The 20162-nt window shown below is 41.2% G+C and overlaps 1 protein-coding gene across 2 annotated transcripts in view; it reads right to left on the reverse strand.

Moving 5' to 3' along the window:
* Window positions 1–633: 633 nt before the first annotated feature.
* Window positions 634–20162, reverse strand: part of B4GALNT4 (beta-1,4-N-acetyl-galactosaminyltransferase 4) — a 233145-nt gene continuing 213616 nt past the window's right edge. For both annotated transcript variants that reach the window (XM_070766261.1, XM_070766268.1), the window contains exons 13-20: window positions 18649–18731; window positions 15029–16295; window positions 13703–14016; window positions 12742–12895; window positions 10609–10681; window positions 10347–10500; window positions 6987–7113; window positions 634–2346 (exon numbers count right to left, since the gene is read on the reverse strand). In XM_070766261.1, coding sequence (XP_070622362.1) covers window positions 2232–2346; window positions 6987–7113; window positions 10347–10500; window positions 10609–10681; window positions 12742–12895; window positions 13703–14016; window positions 15029–16295; window positions 18649–18731 — 2287 coding nt within the window. In that variant the 3' untranslated portion in view covers window positions 634–2231. The remainder of the gene's footprint in view (window positions 2347–6986; window positions 7114–10346; window positions 10501–10608; window positions 10682–12741; window positions 12896–13702; window positions 14017–15028; window positions 16296–18648; window positions 18732–20162) is intronic.

Here is a 20162-nt window from a genome sequence, read left to right on the forward strand (position 1 = left end):
GGCAGGAGAAAGAAGGGGCTTGGCCTTAGATTAGCCCTCTGGAGTTTGTATGCATGATAATTCCAAAGGTGATTTTTCAAAAAGCAACTGGACTTTTTGTTTTTCCTTGAAACTGTTTCGCTTCTCATCCAAGAAGTTTCTTCAGTTGAGTTCTGACTGGATGAGAAGCGAAACATCTTCAAGGAAAGACAAAGGAAGCCCAGTTGCCTTTTGAAAAACTACGACCTGGATGACTGAGGATCATCATAGATGTCTGCTTGATATGCTGACCTGGAGGAGGGATTGTAGCCCCAACCATTGGGCCTTTATGGGGTAACAATTAAGCCCAGGGCTGATTGGGTTGATAAGCTCACATTACCCAGTTCAGTATGTTATGAAAGAATTAATGAGACTGGTTCCCTACTTGGTGAAAACAGACTGCATCTGGTTGAGTGCTACAGCAGCACCTGGCAGAGAGGTTGGGAAATCTTTTTGATGATCTGGATGAAGCAGCAGTTGAGCTTAAACAAGAGTCTCCTATCAACACTGCAGGCCTTGTTTGTTTGGACCTCTGCAGGAAGGAAACTTCGTACCGTGACTTCAAATGAATTTACAAAACAGAAACTCAAGAAAAAAGAAATCAGAACCAGGACATTTACTTTATTTTTTTTAATAACAATATCCATTAAAAAAAATCAGACATAACTTTCTGAAAACAGCTTTCTACCTCATAATTTCACAGAAATTAGCTTGGAAATATTGTTTTGCCCTTCTCTCTACTCCTGTTTTGATACTCTCACCATAGCAACCCGAAGATGAAGCCAGAAAAGTAGTGAAACCTCATTCACTCTCTATATTTGATGCACTGTATAGAAAGAGAGATGGTTGCTCCAAAAACAGTAATTGAGTGGGGGAAAACATGGGCAGCCCCTTCCTACCAAGTCAATCTATTCAGTCCCTAGTCTACATTCTTAGGTTCAGTCTCTGTCAAATAAAAAGGATGTGGTGGGTTTTTTTTGAAGTTGGATTCTCTGTTAACATGGCACAGAGTAGGGAAGTATGGGCAGTGACTCCTACTGTAAACCCATTACAACTCAGAATTTGTACCCAGAACTTCTATAGGCATCCAGTCTTGGTCTGTACCAAGGAACAGATGAAGAAAAATGTGGAAGATATTCAGAAGCAACTACCTATGTTGTGGAAGGAGAGGGAGCCAGCTGCACTTCCTGCTTCCTGTTCCTTTGTCAATTCTACATCCTGTCTACTTTCTACCTGTGTCTCCCAGTGGAGAAAAAGTGGAGGTTTGATTTTAGATGACCCAAAGGTATAGAAGAACAGAAAATCTAAAATACTTTCCATTCCTTTGATGAAGAAATCACACCCAACAATGCTGGATGGAGCCTGAAAGTTCTAATGAGCTCTTTCCTCACTGTTCCTTCCTCCTTATAAAGCTCATTTTTTAGGGGAATGTGTTTGTTCTATCTTCTCCTTGGGAGTGGAAATAGTTATTTTTAATTCTATTGTATGCGGCGTTCTGGAGCAATTCCTACCTGAGGCACAATATAGCTGTGGGGCCGGAGCAGCAAAAGCAGCAGAGCTAGCAGGTAACAAAAAAAAATCCAAAATTGTGTTGAATAAAACTGGAGCACCTCTCGCCCAATACATAAAAGTCTTTTTATGCCCCTTTGAATTTTTTTCCCAATTCTCTTCAGCTTCTCCCAAGGGCATGAAAGTGTGCAGTGCCCTAGACACATCAAGAATGAACCATTTGTGACATATTGAAGAATCTCCCTCTTCCCTGCTCACTTCAGGAGTTAAAGTAGGGCAAATACAGTCATAATTTTTTTTCCTGGCAGTTACATGAGCTTTGAGAAGCTGAACCAGCTCATTCCCGGTTGGCAGTAATACTGGTGGGCTCGCCTCACTCTCCTATTAGCAGTACTCTTTGCCTTTCAGCACTACTGAGTTAATAAATGTAATTGCTGACTAAGAAATTAGACCCTTTAAGAAAAGTCACAAAAAAAATATATCCCAAAATAAACATGGTTTGCTTTAAATAGTAGTTTTGTAGAAAACCTCCGCTCTACAAGTGCTCTTGGTCTGGCCTCTGACGGATGTTGCATCCAGAAGGCTACCTGTAGCAGTAGAAAAAACTGTGCTGGGTCATACTGTGGAATCCAGTGGCTGCTGCTTCCTTGTTCCTGCTTATAGAAGACCAGGAGGAGGGCTCCAACTGATAGCAGAGCTGGCGCTTAGTCTTTGGGGGTCTTCTTGCCATGTGAATTCCACATGCCACGCTTGGAATGGTAGTAATGGTAAAAGTTCCTGAGTCGCAAACGTTCTACCTCTAACCCACTTTGAAGCACCCTAGAAACAACGGTGGCCAATCAGGTGATGGAAGGGAAAAGAAAAAGAGGAGACAGAAAAATCACGAGTTAGCTTTTCCAAAGAAACATCTGCTACAGAACCCTTTCATGCAGAACAGGAAGCTATCTTCATATACTGTACAGTAATACCTCTTCGTGACGTCAAAGCTCCGCCCATGGAATTCCCTATTGGGATTCCCCACCTCCTTTCCAGCCTCCAGATCGGCCGAAAATGCCACCGCCGATCGCAAAAACGGTGCTCCGCCGCCCGGTGCCGCCCGGCTGTAACCTTCTGAAACAGCTGGGCGCTTCTCGGCAGCCTCTGGAACCCGAATCTGAACTTCCGGGTTCGGCGTTCAGGAGAACGCCGAGAAGCCCCCCAGCTGTTTCAGAAGGTGAGAGCCGGGCGGCGGTGCTTCTCGGCGGCCTCCCAAACCCAAACCTGAAAAGTTCGGGTTCAGGTTCGGGAGAATGCCGAAAAGCCCCCCGGCTGTTTTAAAAGGTGACAGCTGGGTGGTGGCGCCCAGCAGTGGGCTCATAAGCCGAAAAAAGTTTGTAAGAAGAGGCAAAAAATTTCTGAACCCCGGGTTCGTATCACAAGGGGTTCGTATCATGAGGTACCACTGTATATGGATTGGCTGACGTGATTTGGAGCAACAGCCAGCACTACAATACCTGGCCTGAAAAAAATCCTGATGACCTCCTAGTTGCCCACTAGTGATCATCCAGACATTTATCAGCCAAGATTAGTGATGGTGAACCTATGGCCATATTTGCTGGCACACAAGCCATTTCCCTAGCTCAGTTCCAACATGCATGTGCATGCTGTCCAATTGATTTTTGGCTCACATGAAGGCTATGGGAGGGTGTTTTTGGTTTACAGAGGGGCTCCGGGGGAATGGGGGAGGGCATTTTTGCCCTCTCCAGGCTCCAGGGAAGCCCCTACAGCCTGGGGAGGATAAAAAGTGGGTCTTCTGGGCCCATTAGAAGTTTGGAAACTGGCTATTTCTAACCTCCAGATGGTCTCCAGGGGGAAGAGGAGGCCATTTTACCCTCCCCAGTCATTGAATTATGGGTGTGGGCACTTGCACATGAGTGATAGCATGGGTGCATGCATTTTTGGCACCCATGGGGAAAAAGGTTCACCATCACTGGCCTAGATATTAATACTAGTATCTCCAGATATCAGGGATACTAAATTGGCCTGTGAAGCATCAGGCCTTAAACTATTACTGCCCATGTCTGACTGGGCCTCATTTGTTAAACTTGGTTCCATTTATTTGCCACTTATCGAGCCATGGGGCTTGGAATGAAGACAGCTGTCTGTTAATTGGTTTAGAATATTTGAAATAATGCCTCTTACATAGAAACATAGAAGATTGATGGCAGAAAAAGACCTCATGGTCCATCTAGTCTGCCCTTATACTCTTCCAATATCAACGGGCTCATATGTTAAATGTGGCCTGCCAGCAAAATCCTCGTATATAGCCTTACGTATCAGTAAGTATGTGATTCAGATCCTGTGGTCTTCTCAATTACACCATTCTCCCTATAGAGGTATCATACACTTGGCAGCTTGTAACAAGTTTAGCCGCTTGTATTGTACATACTGCCCCAGTATTTTTAAACAGTAATGCCCCACATTTAAATGTTATTAAATAAATTACAAATGTGTTGATGCGTGTTGGTGTGTTGACACATCTAGCTGCAAAGAAGTCAAAATGTTATACCTACTGTTTTCCCAGTTCTTATTGTACATTGTCTCTTTTAACCGGCAATTTATCAAGACTACTTTATACTTTAATAAGGAGACCTCATTAAGGACAGGATTACATTTAGAAGTAAACATAAATGATGGGTACATCAAATCAAACAGCTAAGGTTATAATTCTTTGCTGTATTACTCAGAAGAAAGTGTTATTAAATTCTATGGGTTTAGTTTCCAAGCAAACATGCATACTCAACCTGAGCAAACCTGTTGCCCTGCATAACATTTTGGGCGCCGCCCTCATTGGTTATTCTAGGATTCTAGAACTCCTTTTCTCAAGATTTGACAAAGTCTCAACTCAAACCATTTCCAGCGGGCAAAACAAGACTGTTTGATCTACCTAGGGATATGCAGGAGTCTGTGGTTAGCTGAGCATCTGACTTACACATTGTTTATATTGTGAATATGTACTGCCTTTACTTCAAAGGGACTAGGTTCCCCCACCCTCTGGCCCAATAATTTATTTTCAAAATGGAAGATTGTCTTTGATTCATGGAGACTACACTAAGGGAAACAGTAACCTTACTGTGGGAAAGAATGTATGTGGTTGGAGAAATACTATACAGTATGTATGAATTGCTTTGGGCACAGCTGACAAAAATAAGCCATGCTGGAAAATTCTGGGAATTGAAGTCCACGTGTCTTAAAGTTGCAAAGATTGGGAACTCCTGCTCTAGAGCTTGTATAATTGAGGGGGGAACCAAGAGAAGTTGAGAAGAGAATGCAACCAAGATAATGTATATGGTGACTTTTATACCTGATTGAAAGGCTGGGTAAAAATAAAAGTATGTGCTACTTTTCTGAAAAATTTTGTGCTAGTCCCTATTGGTGTATTAAATCTTGGAGAAAGATCCCAGAATGTGTCAAAATTCAAACTAGTTATTGTGGCACAATAATACCTTTCTCTTCCCCATCCTGCTTCTAAGTTGAATTAGCCATAAGGGACCTAATTGTGTGTGTGAGTCCTGAAAGGATTCTCTTCTTCTTTTTCAGTCTATATAAAGATAGTCCTTGACTTATGATCACAATTGAGCCCAAACTTTATGTGCCTAAGTTATAAATTTGTTAAGTGAGTTTTGCCCCATGTTACAAATGTTATTGTCACATTTGTTAACGGAATCACTGCAGTTATTCAATTAGTGATATAGTTGTTAAGTGAATATGCCTTTCACATTGACTCTGCTTGTTGGAAGGTCACAAAATGGGATCACATGACCCCAGGACACTGCAACGGTCATAAATGTGAGTCAATTCCCAAGTGTCTGAATGTCGGCCACCATGACCACAGGGATGCTATAATGATCGTGTGAAAAATGGTCATTAGTCACTTTATTCACTGCCATTGTAACTTCGAACAATCACTATGAACTATTGTAAGTTAGGGACTACCTGTATACCACTTTCCTGGGTAAGTTCTACAGGGTAGAGAAATTCCAGCTCAGAATGTAGCGCTAAAACATTCATAATGGCTAAGGATTTAGAAAAATTAAATACAAATTCAGAATTTGAATCTATTTGCTTGGAAGTCCAACTTAAACTGTTGATCCTGGCTATTAAAGCCTAAAGAAATAATGCTGAAAACATACTGGGCCGTGCACACGCGCGCATGCACAAGAACTAAAGTTGTTAATGGCAGTAATAGCAATTCACCCCTGCTTATGACTATTCATTTAATGATGGTTCAAAGTTACAAGTCTTGGCAAAATGGCTTGTGACCTGTACTCACACTTGTGACCTAATACAGGCAATTACATGATCACAATTTTGTCAGTTTCCAGCAAAAAACCCCCAAAAAACGCACAACCCTCTGGGGAAGCTGGATTTGCTTTATGATCACGGCAACTCTTTTCATGACAGTCATAAAAATTATTGTAAAATAATAGTTTACAATATAAATATTATAAATATTGTAAAATGGCCAAAGGTGCAGTCCCAGTTATGGCTGTAGATTGATGACCATCTGAAAGTAAAAAATAAGTTTAAAAGCATTGTTGGAAAAACTTGGGGAGACTGAATTTCCCTCTGTGAAGGAAGGGTTAGACTCAATCAAGGGAGGGTGTAGCAGTCTAGTTCTCTGTGAGAGGGAAAATGTTGTCTCTGCCACTTGAAAAGGAAACCTTCAATAGGCTAATAGCCTAAAGGCATTTTTGCACAGGCTTCAAACACATTTTAGATTTTGCACAGGCTTCAAATACAGTTTAGATTTTGCTTGCAAGCCCAGGCCTTTTTACAGTTAGTTCCACAACTCCCACCCCACATATAATAAAAGTGAATAGCTGGAAGAGAGGAAGGGTGGTTATGGGGAGGGGTGGGGAATATACTTCAGATTGCCCTTGCCTGTTGAAAATTGTCTTAATTTAATATTTGACTTCTTTTATATTGTACTGTATTTTCTCATATTGTTGTAAGCCACCCCGAGTCCCATTGGGAGTGGGCAGCATAGACATCAAATAAATAAATAGATAAATAGATAAATAGATAAATAGATAAATAGATAAATAGATAAATAGATAAATAGATAAATAGATAAATAAATAGATAAATAGATAATAGATAAATAGAGAAATGAATGAATGAATGAAAAATAAACAAACAAACAAACAAATAAATAAATAAAATCGTAGCTCACTATGTCCTTAGGACAGTAGAAGTGGAAAGCATTACCTGCAAATAATTTAATAATCCTGCAGATATAAAACCAAATATATAAATAATCATTAATAGATATCTCTCTGCCTAATATACCTAGCTATTTATTCAGGTAAAATAGTCTGGGGTTGGTTTTTTTTGCTGTGATCAGTAGAATTCCAACATGGGCCAAAAGAGATGTGGGGCCAGAAGAGTTCTGGGGAGTTTATAGAGGGTAGCCTCACCTGTCCAACAGCTCCCAGTCTTCCCCGCCCCAGCGGTCCCGAAACTCTTCTGTGTTCATCCCCCCAATACGATGAAAGTCAGACTTATAGATCCCAAAGAGGCCAAAGCCATTTACTTCCCAGTAGCCTGAGAAAAGACAAGCCAAGAATTCTTTCTTCAGATTTGATATGGAAAGCATCAAAAGCTTGAATGGTCCTGTATAGATCATAGAAATATGTCACTTAGTGATAGCAAACGACATTAGCTCATGTAGATACAAAAGAAACGAGGAGGTAACCTTGACTTGAACCAATTTAGGGTAGGGAAAGGGTACGCCAGCCCTTCATGTCCCTTGAAACGTTTGCTCAGATCAAACTGGTTTCCAATTAGTAAAGAATTGGCTCCACAATGAATGTTGTCACTCTTAATGAATCAAATGCTAGAAAATAATTTTCTAATGGGCCTGGTGTAACATGAGGACTTCAGGGGTGGACTTTAACAAGGGTGCCCTGCCCAGTTGCTGGGTGGGTGTGGCCATGGTGGGTGTGGCCTAGCCAACTTCCTGCAAGGGGGGGCATTTTTGCCCTCCTTGGGCTCCAGAGGCTTTCCTTGAGCTTCTGGGAGGATGAAAACGGTCTTGCTAGGCTCTGGAGGCCCTCAGGAAGCTCCTCAGAGGCCCCATTGAGCCTCCACATGTGCTCTGCACTTACCTGCATCCAAAGCGAGCTATGTGGGGACTCCTGGGAGGTGAGAGCTGTGGTGGGTAAAGCCAGCCAGGAGTGGGATTTCGGAGTCTTCTGAACTGGTCAGAATCTTAGCTAGATTCTCCCAAACCCCTGTGAACCCCCAGGAACCCACCCTGGAGGACTTATGAGGAACAGTTATGGAAACAGAAAAAGATACACATTCATTCTTCAGTCTTCCAACCATTCAGTCTTCCAATCCTGATGCAGTATGAAGTGGCTTTCCTATTGCATCCTTCCAGAATGTTTTGTTTGTTTATACAATATTTCATGTGTCCCCCATTCCTAATAGTCCAGTTGGCTCACAATGAGATGAAAACTATAGACAAACACTTAATAAACCACACCATAAGTTAAACTATGAAATATTTCCTTTCTGGGTCAGCTAGCTTCAACTCAACTCCATCTTCTTACCCAAAGGCTATTGGGAAAGCGTTTAGTCTTGATTGCTTTCTGAAGATAACAAGGGAGGAGTCAAAAGGGAGGGGCTCCCATCAGGGAGGCCTATTTCCTCCTCGTGAGGGAGAAGATCTCAGCCTGTCCTCCTGCCTTGTAGAAAGTGGGAAGGTAAACTCTCCCTCAGTCAACAGTTGTGCTGCTGGAGAATTCTGGGAGTTGAAGTCCACAAGTGTTAAAGTTGCCAAGTTTGAAGACACCTGTTATTGAGGATCTAAGTCACATTTTTTTTAGCAAAACTAATGCCTTGAAATTGTATCCAAACGTCTACTAGAAACTGATGCAGCTCCTACATTTTCCCCCCTTTTGCCCTTTCATGTTACTCTTGACTCTTGGCAGCTGTGTGGACAAGTCCGTGAAGTTTTCTTGGCAAAATTGTTCAGAAATGCTTGGCTATAGTCATCTTCCTAGGACTTAGAAAGAGTGACTGGCTCACTCATTCCAGAGTGCAAGGCAGAGGTGAAATACTAGAGGTTCCAGTGTATTGGTAGTGGCAGCCAGTAGTGGTGGCAGTAGTGGTGCAAGGTTCCGTCCACCCACCTGGATGTTGCTATTTTTTTTTTACCCTCTGGGCATGTGCAAGGCTGCAAGTTCTTCTGCACATGTGCAGATGGTGAAAAAATGTGCATTTCCAAACTAGTAGAGAAGGCAAGTAGATTTCACCAGTGGTGGAAGGCATGGAACAATGGATGTAAGTTACCATGAAGCAGATTCGGACTGAATGCTGGAAAGAAGCCTTCCTAACAATCAGCACTGAAGTCAATTATCCAGAGGGGTGGTGATTTCCTTCCATGATGGAAAACAGCTGACTGTGTTCAAGCAGTGGCTGGATAGACATCTTTCTATGATGTTCTCATTTGGATTCCTGCTCTCAGTAGGAGCTGAACTCCAAAGTGGTTTTATAGATGACCTTGTCTCTTTCTCCACACCCAGAAGAAGCACAACTAAAGTATGCAAAACAAGCACCGGTAATTGCAGCCTACCTTTTTTTAATTCTCTTTTTTGGGATGCACTTTTATTTCATTGTGCTGGTGCACTTTTGGTTTTGTGTTTTTATGATTAGCTGTAAACAGCTTTGAGCAATTGGAAAAGCACATTTTAGTCAATTGATCAATCTATAAAAATAGCAAAATCTAATTTTATTTAGCATACAATGTCGACTTTCTCCAAGGCTACAATGTCATTAAATCTAATGTATTCGTGCTATTTATATACCAATGATATATGCCTATATTATTTCTCATTAGAATGTACCTGAAAGAATCTTGTAAGCCATTCTTTGCCATGTAAAAGGACAACTTTCCCATTCTGTCTCCTTCAACCTCATCCTCCTGTTGATAGTCTCCATAATGAAAATATTAGGAGACTAGGACTGCATAGCTCTCCCCAACATCTATTTTGTCTATCTTACTTTTGCTGGCTAGAGATGAATTATCTCTATTCAAATGTCATACAAGACTTCTCCTTCCTGGATGCTTGTCTAAATATCAGGGAAATTCCGCTTCTGATCCATTCTGGAAAATAATATAGAAAGTCGTGGAAGAAATAGCCTTAATGATCATTGTACTCAAACTGTATCAGAGATAAGGAATTTGTAACCTTCTGGATTTGCTGAACTACAAATCCTAGCAGCGCTAGTCAAGAGTGAGGGGTACTGGGAATAGGAATTTAGCAACATTTGGCACAGGGTTCTGGCCTCTGGTCCAAATCCTTCCCTATATTGTCTTTTCTGCAAAGACAGTCTGCCCCTGGAGAAGAAGTCATCTACTTCATATTTTCAAAAATAGTTACAACCATGAAACAGATTTTAGGAGATGAATATTGGGCAGAAAGGAATGTCTACTGCACAAAACTCAGATGATCCCGAAGACTTTAGAGAATAAGCATATGGCCCCATTTATACAATAATAAGTCATTAATAGCAACAATATGGTACATTTTTTTTTTAAAAGAGTATGCTTCCTCTCAGCTCTTTCCACTAAAACAGCCACCCATATGCTGACGACTTTCATTGAGCAGCCACACTTGGCAGTGTTACCATTTAGTGCCTTTTATGTCAAAACTACTTAGCGGAGGCTTCTTGAAGGAACGGACTAGCCATGATTCCTCGATCTGTGCCTGAAAATGCTGCACCAATTCACAAGCAATGGTTTCCTAGCAGCAACAGCGGTGGTACCTTACCGTTGGGTTCCCGTGGAGAGCTCCCGCAACCAAGTCTCATGACAATGGGTGCATAGGCCAGCTTTCCCTCCACACAGTGTTTCCGGATACTGTCCAGAATATTGAGGGGAAAGTGAATGTGCAGGTCACAAAGGAACACAATACTGCTGCCATCCTGAGGGATGAAAGAGCATCATAGGCAGACCATGAGTGGGGAACAAAGCAGACATTCAACACCTCCCACTTCTCAGGAAGACCCACTCGCTTCTCCCTTGGGTCTCACCTCTATGGCGTCCACCCCAGCCTGTAAGCCCGCAGAGCGCTCAAAGTTCCCTGTACGTTTCAAATACTGGTACCTGTAAAGGAATGGCAAGAAGGTAAGACACAGAGATGGGAGAAGCCAGCCAGAACCAAAAATTTTTCAGCAAAATGGCTCTAAATACTGGAGGTTTCCCAGTATCAAGGAAGCGGCTATACATTTGAGCATTTTAACACTTAACTCTTTAACTTTTTAATCAAATGTAAATAAATTCGTATCAAAAGATTCGCCAGTAACTTTTTAAATCAGTGAACTCTTCAGTTATTTTTAGAAGGAAAGTTAATCATTGACATTTTCTTGCTCATTACAGAACGATAATTGAAGTCAAGAGACGTAAAAACAAATGGATAATTAGGAACTGTTCTTTAACTTGGAGGCCCAGAAATTCAGAATGAGCTTTCTCAGATTAATTCAGGCGGCATGCTTAACAGGGCATAAATCCTATTGAATTCATGGAATTATTTCTATGTTCGTATCCACAGGCGCTTGTTGCAAAGTTTTAAGTCAATCACAGGACCACTTCCTCAGCTCTTCTGGCTTTTCATTACGGTTGTTTATTATTACTTTTCTCATCCCTTTCTTTCCCCCCTTTTGGGTTTAGATTGTCAATAGGAGGGCAAGGAGCCCCTTGCTTCTCACTAAGGAGAATAGGCAAGGATAAAGTAAGGCACGTTGTCATCCTCTCTACTTCTTCTCTGCTCTTTTCTCTTTTTAAAAACCCCCTAAAACCCATAAGTTGCCATACTCTCAAATGGACATGCCTAGAAAATTGAACTGGAGAGTGTCTAATTGTTTTGTGCCAGCTAGGACTTTTGAGCAATAGCAATAGCACTTAGACTTATGTACTGCTTCACAGAGCTTTTACAGCCCTCTCTAAGTGGTTATACAGAGTCAGCATATCGCCCCCAACAATCTGGCTCTTCATTTGACCCACCTTGGAAGGATGGAAGGCTGAGTTAACCTTAAGCATGCTCAAGCTGGGTTATAAAATCACAGTCATAATTGCCTTTCTTCTTTCTTTACTCTATATTAATCCTGGGGACAGGCTCCATATAATAGTGGTGACTTCAAGCTGATTGTTCTTTATTTTCTTATATCTGGTGTCTCTCTTAGATTCTTAAGTGGTTTGGTTTCCTTCAATTATATCTGCCTACTGGCTTTTGGAATAATTATATTTTAAAAAATTAGCCAAAATATTACTGTCTGTTTATTGATTCACTGATTATGTATATTTTTCAATGAATGGGATTTATGGAAGTTGTTTTGGGAGTCCTTTTGGCTGAAGAATGTATAAAAGGTGAGATATGCATCCATTGTTTTCAATGAGGTTCACTTCTTAAAACATAGGCTCGTTACTTAGCTTTAGCATACCAATAAAACTGATTAAAAACTGCAGTTCTAGGAATGCTGTCTGCTTATTAATTTATCATCTTGATATTTAAAATGATTAATCAAACTAGGAACTCATTCAAACAGGTTTAATAGAATGACAGCATTAACTAGTGACACCACACACACACACACACACAATTTGATAGAATAGAATAGAATAGAATTTTTATTGGCCAAGTGTGATTGGACACACAAGGAATTTGTCTTGGTGCATATGCTCTCAGCGTACATAAAATAAATTGTACATTTGTCAAGAATCATGTGGTACAACACTTAATGATTGTCATAGGGGTCAAATAAGCAATGAAGAAGCAATATTAATAAAAATTGATTAATTAATAAAAATAGGATATAAGCAACAAGTTACAATCTCTATATAGCTGTGCTGTTGTTGGCATTTCTTCAAGCACTGGTTCATTTGTGCTGTTATCCTTTGCTACTGAAGCCTCACTCCCCTACATACTGAAGAAAACAAGTTGTTTGCAATGAAGTGACAAGTTTAGAGAGGAAATTGAGCAGATTTTATTAAAACAGCTTTCCATCTCCCTAGTGGTTAAATGAACCTACCATATGTTGCACAGAAAAGTACTGGGCAACATTTGCAGTCATTAAAAGAGGTTTGGGAGTTTTAAGATTTAGCAATGAGGACTTAGGGAGAACCATCAGAGACAATAGTTCTGAAGCTTTCCTCACTGCTTGGGTTACCTGGGCAGGTGAGCCTCCTGAAGTGCTTTCTCCACATTCATGTCATCACTATCAAAATCCACCAATATGATATTGAAGTTGGCATCCTTGGTGTTCAAAAATAGGCTGGCCATATCTGAGATGAACTGCTGTACCCAGCGTGCTTGGTTCTTCACTGCAAGATACGAACAGGGTTTTTTGTCATTTTAACACAAAAGCTCAATAGAGTGTTCATGGGGAAACATTCCCCTAATTAAAGGCTTAAATTATCCTTATGGACACACAATAGTAAGGGCATATGGACAATTCTCAGCATAAGCTTTAATCATGACTTCAAAAGATTTCAGAAGTTTTTGGTGCATAGAAATTCAGTATTTGAGCATTACATTCTTCTAACAGCAGAATGTAAGAATTATTCAGTGAAGAGATGCCAATATAGCTAAGCACCAATATAATTTTCATTTCACCTATTGACCAGTGCAATTTTGCTCCTTCTGTAGCTCCTTGTTATAGAATATGGGATTTACCAATGCAAACAAAAACACATAATTTAAAATCTGGGATATCAGTATTTTTATTTGCCATTGTCCTTTCATGGTGTACAGATCTTAATCATTTTATCCTTCTCTCATTTCCTTCCCAAATGGAGCATAGACAGACTCTCCTCCCATAATTTCTCTCATTTCATGTCAACAAGGTCCCAAAGAATAAATAATGAGGAAGAAGCAAATTCATCTCTGGGCAAAAATCTCAAGCATCACTCTTTCTTTTGCCTGATTTATTATTATTTTTTAAACATGAAGACAATACGAAAAAAAGAATGTATATTCCAAGAGTGATTTCCCCCCCCAAACTGGTTTTAACCCCAACTCAACTATGGTTGATCTCCAGTTTTGTTTTGCCCTCTGCCTCATAGTTCATGCAAATTCTGCTGGGAAAAGCAGCCTTTCAAACCCTGGGAATACAGGGGGCCATAGCTCACCTGGGACGACAAAATGTACCATAACATCATGCCTCCAGCTGAGCCGCAGAGGTCGGCAGAGGATGGGTTTTCCATACAGAAGACTCCAGGCACTAGGTGGTGGTTGGGATTGAGTGGACACCGTTGCAGGCCCTTCGGGGTTGACTTCAGTGCTGTCCTCTGACTTGCCCTGGTGGAGCAGGACATAGATGTATTCTGAGAGCCGGACTGTTCTCTGGCCCCTCTCCATCAGCTCTAACTCCATCAGATAGCGGTTGCCTCGCGCTGTGTCTCGCCGCTTCTCAACGTTAATGATTCTCAAGAGAGTGTAGATGCTGGGGAGTGGAAGGACAGAAAGCTGTCATACGGAACCTTGGGCCACATCAAAGACTCTCCTTCAAGAAACTATCTTGCATTATATCTCCGAGACCGCCTGAATATCTCCGAGACCGCCTGCTACCGCACGAATCCCAGCGACCGATTAGGTCCCACAGAGTGGGCCTTCTCCGGGTCCCGTCAACTAAACAATGTCGGTTGGCAGGCCCCAGGGGAAGAGCCTTCTCTGTGGCGGCCCCGACCCTCTGGAACCAACTCCCCACGGAGATTAGAACTGCCCCTATCCTCCATGCCTTTCATAAGCTCCTTAAGACCCACCTTTGTCATCAGGCATGGGGGAACTGAGACATCTCCCCCAGGTATATACAATTTATGAATGGTATGTTTGTATGTATGTGTGTTTAGAAAATGGGGTCTTTTAAATATTTTTAAATAGTAATTTAGATTTGTTGTAAATTGTTTTCACTTTGTTGTGAGCCGCCCCGAGTCTGCGGAGAGGGGCGGCATACAAATCTAAATAATAAATAAATAAATAAATTAGCTGATTGATATAGCATTGTTTTGTCTCCTTTATTCTGACAAGATCCTGGGGAGAACACACACATCCTATAAATACATAAATTGTAACAATTTCCCCTAGAGTACACCTAATTGCTGAATGGAAGGTTTGTTTGTTTGTTTATTTGTTTGTTTGTTTGTTTGTTTGGTTTTTATGCCGCCCTTCTCCTTAGACTCAGGGCGGCTTACAACATGTTAGCAATAGCACTATTTTTTAACAGAGCTAGGCTATTGCCCCCACAATCCGGGTCCTCATTTTACCCACCTCGGAAGGATGGAAGGCTGAGTCAACCTTGAGTCGGTGATGAGATTTGAACCGCTGACCTTCAGATCTACAGTCAGCTTCAGTGGCCTGCAGTACAGCACTCTACCTGCTGCGCCACCCCGGCTCACTCCACCCTTATCTATTCTGGTGATAACGCCCCCCTTCACATAATTCTCTTCCATTCTTACCCGCCATTCTTCTCATTGAGTTTCTCCATATACTGAGCCACCACATCCACCACCTCACTCTCACTCAGCTGCAGGTTTCCTGAAACGTTGCACCTCAGATCATTCCAGTCTGAACGGAGCAATTCAAAGTCAACAGCGCTGACACTAAACGTCCTTTGCCAATTGATGGAATCCTCTAGCCAGCCCTGCTGTATCTCAGAGTTTTCATAGCTATAATCAGACACTTCCTCTTCCACTTCCTCCTCCTGGGTCTTCTCAGGGCCCTCAAGCCCCTTTTGATGAGATTCTGTCATTTCGGACATTTGTAGGAAAGATGTCACTTGCACGTCTTCAGACAACGCTACCTCCGAAGAATTGAAATCTAACATAGTCCTTGCTGGAGTGGTGACTTCAAAGTTTTCTTTGCTGAACAGCCCTTCTGCAGGCAAGACTGAGGCACTTGGATGCTTAATACTGCCTTTCAAAGGTTGCCTACCATAAAATTGTTCCCATTTCCGGCGGACTTGTAGGCCTTTCCTTTTAGAAAGATCTGTTTCCTTGGTGGTATTACCAACAAGCGAAGATGTTCTATGGGCAGAGGGAGAATGAAGTTTGTTGGAGGGAGGAGGGCGACCCTGAGGGATCCTGGAGTTCCATCGCATCTTCCTTGGAGATCTAGGATAGAGGAAGACTCCAGGGAAAACATCCTTTTGTGATGGGGCCTTCTTCTTACTGGGTTGCAACCTGGTCACATATACTTTTTCTGGAGGTTTGTTTGTCTCTTTCTTGGGTTGTTTCTCCTCCTTAGGACTCTGCTGCTTGGTCTTTCCAGCAAAGAAGGGCACAGAAAGGTGAGGCTGGAGGCTGAAAGAGCTGCCTTTTTTTGAAGATGACAGTAGTCCCTGATCACCTTCCTTCCTTTCCTTCTCCACATCTTGGGCCCAGTTGAGAGACCGACCATTGATGATGACATGTTCTCCAAAGGGTGCTGCATTCTCATAGGCCTGGAAGCCCTTAGATGGAGTCTGAGGACTCAGGCTAGGTTCACTGCTTGGTCTTACAGAGACAGGCTGCCTTGTGAAGTCTCCTTCTTCGTTAAATTTCTCTTGCTTCTGAAGAAAGCTATTATAGTCCACATTATTCCCATAATCCTTTGTGGCTAAGGGCCTGTCTTTTCTCTTCCTTCCAGTGGACACATGGGCATCCAACACACTGGGGCTCTTGACATCAGGAAAAGGATCAGTAGGTTCAGGACTATCAGCACCTTCCTCCTCCTCGTCAAGGAAATCTAGGAAATTATTCACAAAGTAGGTCAAACCTTGGAGTGGTATCTGTGATTGGTAGATGACTTATGGGTAGGGAGGTTGTGGCAGACAATGAGATAAAGAACAACGTTTTGAGTCAACAGAGCCTATAAGAGGAGACTGAGAAGAGACTGGGAAGGTTGAAAAAAGTAAACATTTAGAGTGAGCATAAGCAATTGGAAAATAACCATAATATTCCTGTCTCTTAAACACAGCAACCTCCATTGCCCTGATTGTAAAGCAGTGATGACTTTTTCTTAAATTCAATTTCCATGAATGCTAGACAGCATGGCTAATGGTGAGGGAAGATGAATAAGGCAGCATAACAACATCTGGGGGTGTGTAAGAGACAAGTTGTCCCTCCCTGTTCTAAATAAGATACTTGATGAAATAATGAAAAACAATGGCCTTATGACCTTCACTGACCTTTATTTCTTCCTGGCTTTGAGTCTATTCTGGCTAACAAATTATTTGGGGTCAAAAAATGAATGTACTTTTGCACTGTATTTTACTGTGCACAAAATAAAAAAACACATGCTATGTAGATTCCCATTATTAGTTTTAAAAGTAGAGTTTTTATATTTTGGGGACAGAACTAGGAATTCGAGTGATAGACTTTGGTCAGTTTCCAACCAGAAACATTAAGATTTTCCCCCCCCCTCTCCATATAATCAAAAAAGCCTCTCTTTTTTTAAAGAATCAAGGCTACATTTTGCAGAGGCTGCGGGTATAATATTCTTGCTACTGCAAACCAGATTTAGGTTAGGAAAAGTATTGATTCCATTTCAAGTCAAGCAAAATATTATTCTCAGGATTAACAGTGTCTAGACTGCAAAAATTACTTCCTTGATTGGGATGGCTTTTAGAAATCCAATGTCACAAAGACACAGGGAAGAGCAGAGATCAGTGAGTTGCTGAAGGTACGGGGAGTTCTTGATTTATGATGGTAATTGCGACTATGTTTTTTAATGGCTAACTGATGTGGTCATTAAGCGAGTAATTACACCATTTGACTTGATTTTACAACCAGTTTTTACAAGAGTCATTAAGTGAATGGCTTAATGTTAAGCAAATCGTGTGGTTGTTAAGTGAATCTGGCTTCCCCAATTTACTTGTCTCAAGCCAACTGGAAAGGTCTTACATGTACACTGCTCAAAAAAAAAAAAGCGAACACTTAAAAAACAGAATATAACTTCAAGTAAATCAGACTTCTCTGAAATCAAACTGTCCACTTAGGAAGCAACACTGATTGACAATCAATTTCACATGCTGTTGTGCAAATGGAATAGTTGGGCAAATGAAATGTTCAATGAGACTATTTCATTCATTCAGATCTAGGATGTGTTATTTCAGTGTTCCCTTTATTTTTTTGAGCAGTATAATTGGATGTATCAATGACCCTGGGGAAAGAGAAGGGGAGATGCTACATAGGACAGAATCAGACCAGGGAAAAAGTTACAGTTGCTTAATAGTCATAGAAACAAACTTAGGAAATATCCACCCTAATGGATCAAGCAGTTAAAAGTGGAGGCGGGGTGTGTGTGTGTGTGTGTGTGTGTGTGTGTGTGGAGTTTTGTGTCTGCAAGATTCTGTCAATGTAGCCTTAGAATAAAACAGAATCAGTTCATCCTCACCATATTTCCTGTCTGGTTTACCAGAAAGGACTTGACACAAATCATAGTCATGTGACTGCAAGGCGCTGCAACTGTTGTAAATGCGAACCCGTTGCTGAGCACCCACATTGCAATCACGTGGCCATGGGTGTAGTGTGACAGTCATAGCTGAGGACAGGTTGTAAGTCAAATTTTTCTGAGGCTTTGTAACTTCAAACTGTCATTAAAATGATTGGTCCTAAGTCCAAGACTACCTGTACAGGATGCTCCCCGGAGAATATGGCCAGAATCAAATACTTCTGCGCATAAGCAGTACTGTGTGCCTTTAATAAGGCCTCTTGAGAATCAGCTCAGCAGGATGCGCACACAACCAATATGTTCATTTTATATATATAAGATATGTACACAACCAATATGTTCATTTTATATATATAAGAACAACTGATTTCCAAATTAGCTTTCTGTTACAGGAGGAGAGCTGTAACTAAAAAGGAAGTGCCTGTGTAAATGCACTCAGAAATCACCCCAAAACACAACCTGTCCCAGGTGGAAATTTAAGCTCTGCAAGGGGATAGTACAAAAATATTAATGCAAGTCCTGCAACTGGATGGTATTATTCTAATACTGTTGACAAGCAAGGATTCAAAAGCTGCTTATAAAATAAGTTAGAAACTAAAAAGTGGTCTCTGATTGGCTAAAGAAGCTGGATCCTGGAAATACTCACTATCAGGATTCAGGAAGAGGAAGGCTCTCTGGTGTAGATCTTCCTCCTCTTCATCCATTTTCATGTACTTAGAAAAGCCAAATCTGGAGGTAAAAAGAATAATGTTTCAGACACAGTGTATGTGTACAAACACAAACCCACATACAATCTGTCTTGCTCAAATATAGCTAAGGATCTTGTCCTACCTTATCCTATTTTTCACAGATTCTAGAAGGGCATTTTAAAGACTTATAAATATTGCAAGTGTAGATTTTTGTGAGTCACAGCTTGATTCACCAGATGTCTGGAGTAGCCGGCTACACACATTTACTCACCTGGATGCACCACAGTACTGAAGGACAGAGACAGTTGTTGAAACTGTGTTTCCAAACACTTAGGTGGAATAGAACACAATGCTTGTTGGTGAAATGTATTAGTAAGGAGCAAAGCATGGGAAAGGTGAGACCCCGTCTCAATGCTGATGTCAGAGAGCACTCATAAGAGCTAAGTCACAGAAATCTGTACTTGCTGTACATGACTCAGTTGTAATTAAAACTGGGTCAAGTATCAGGAGAGTGTCATGCCGAGGTATGTCAAGGGCCTTCAAGCTTCCACTAAGCCTTCTCCATGGGGTTCACACCTGTCCTGCAAATGTCTACAAAGGAAGTGCCTGTCTAAAAGGGTTACATGCCCTTTCAGCATATAATCATAAATGCAGAAAATTCTTCACAAGCTGGAACCTGAACAGATTAAAATCACAGCTCATGTGTGACTCATGTAAAGGCTCCTCCCTGAAGTTAATAGTGAAGAAGTGGGAACTCGTCAGCACATCTAACATGTCATGGAGTTGCTTCTCATCCACATGTTATTTTAATCAGTTTTTAAAACAACAGAGTAGGGTTGGGGACATTGTCTACAGAGCATCCTGATTAAGTGAACAACTTGCCTCCAGAAGTTGTGAATGCTCCAACACTGGAAGTTTTAAGGAAGAGACAAGACAACACATTTGTCTGAAATAGCACTTAGCACTTAAGCTTATACATACTTAAGGTCTTGAGCATAAAACGTATCAGGAAAGACTTAATGAACTCAATCTGTATAGTCTGGAGGACAGAAGGAAAAGGGGGGACATGATCGAAACATTTAAATATGTTAAAGGGTTAAATAAGGTTCAGGAGGGAAGTGTTTTTAATAGGAAAGTGAACACAAGAACAAGGGGACACAATCTTAAGTTGGTTGGGGGAAAGATCAAAAGCAACGTGAGAAAATATTATTTCACTGAAAGAGTAGTAGATCCTCCTTCCAGCAGACGTGGTTGGTAAATCCACAGTAACTGAATTTAAACATGCCTGGGATAAACATATATCCATTGTAAAATAAAATACAGGAAATAGTATAAGGGCAGACTAGATGGACCATGAGGTCTTTTTCTGCCTTCAGTCTTCTATGTTTCTATGTTTCTCTACTGCTTCATAGTGCTGTTACAGCCCTCTCTAAGTGCTTTACAGAGTCAGCATTTTGCCCTCAACAATTTG

Source organism: Erythrolamprus reginae, chromosome 1, assembly GCF_031021105.1.
Source record: "Erythrolamprus reginae isolate rEryReg1 chromosome 1, rEryReg1.hap1, whole genome shotgun sequence".
In the NCBI taxonomy this organism is placed as follows: Eukaryota; Metazoa; Chordata; class Lepidosauria; order Squamata; family Dipsadidae; genus Erythrolamprus; species Erythrolamprus reginae.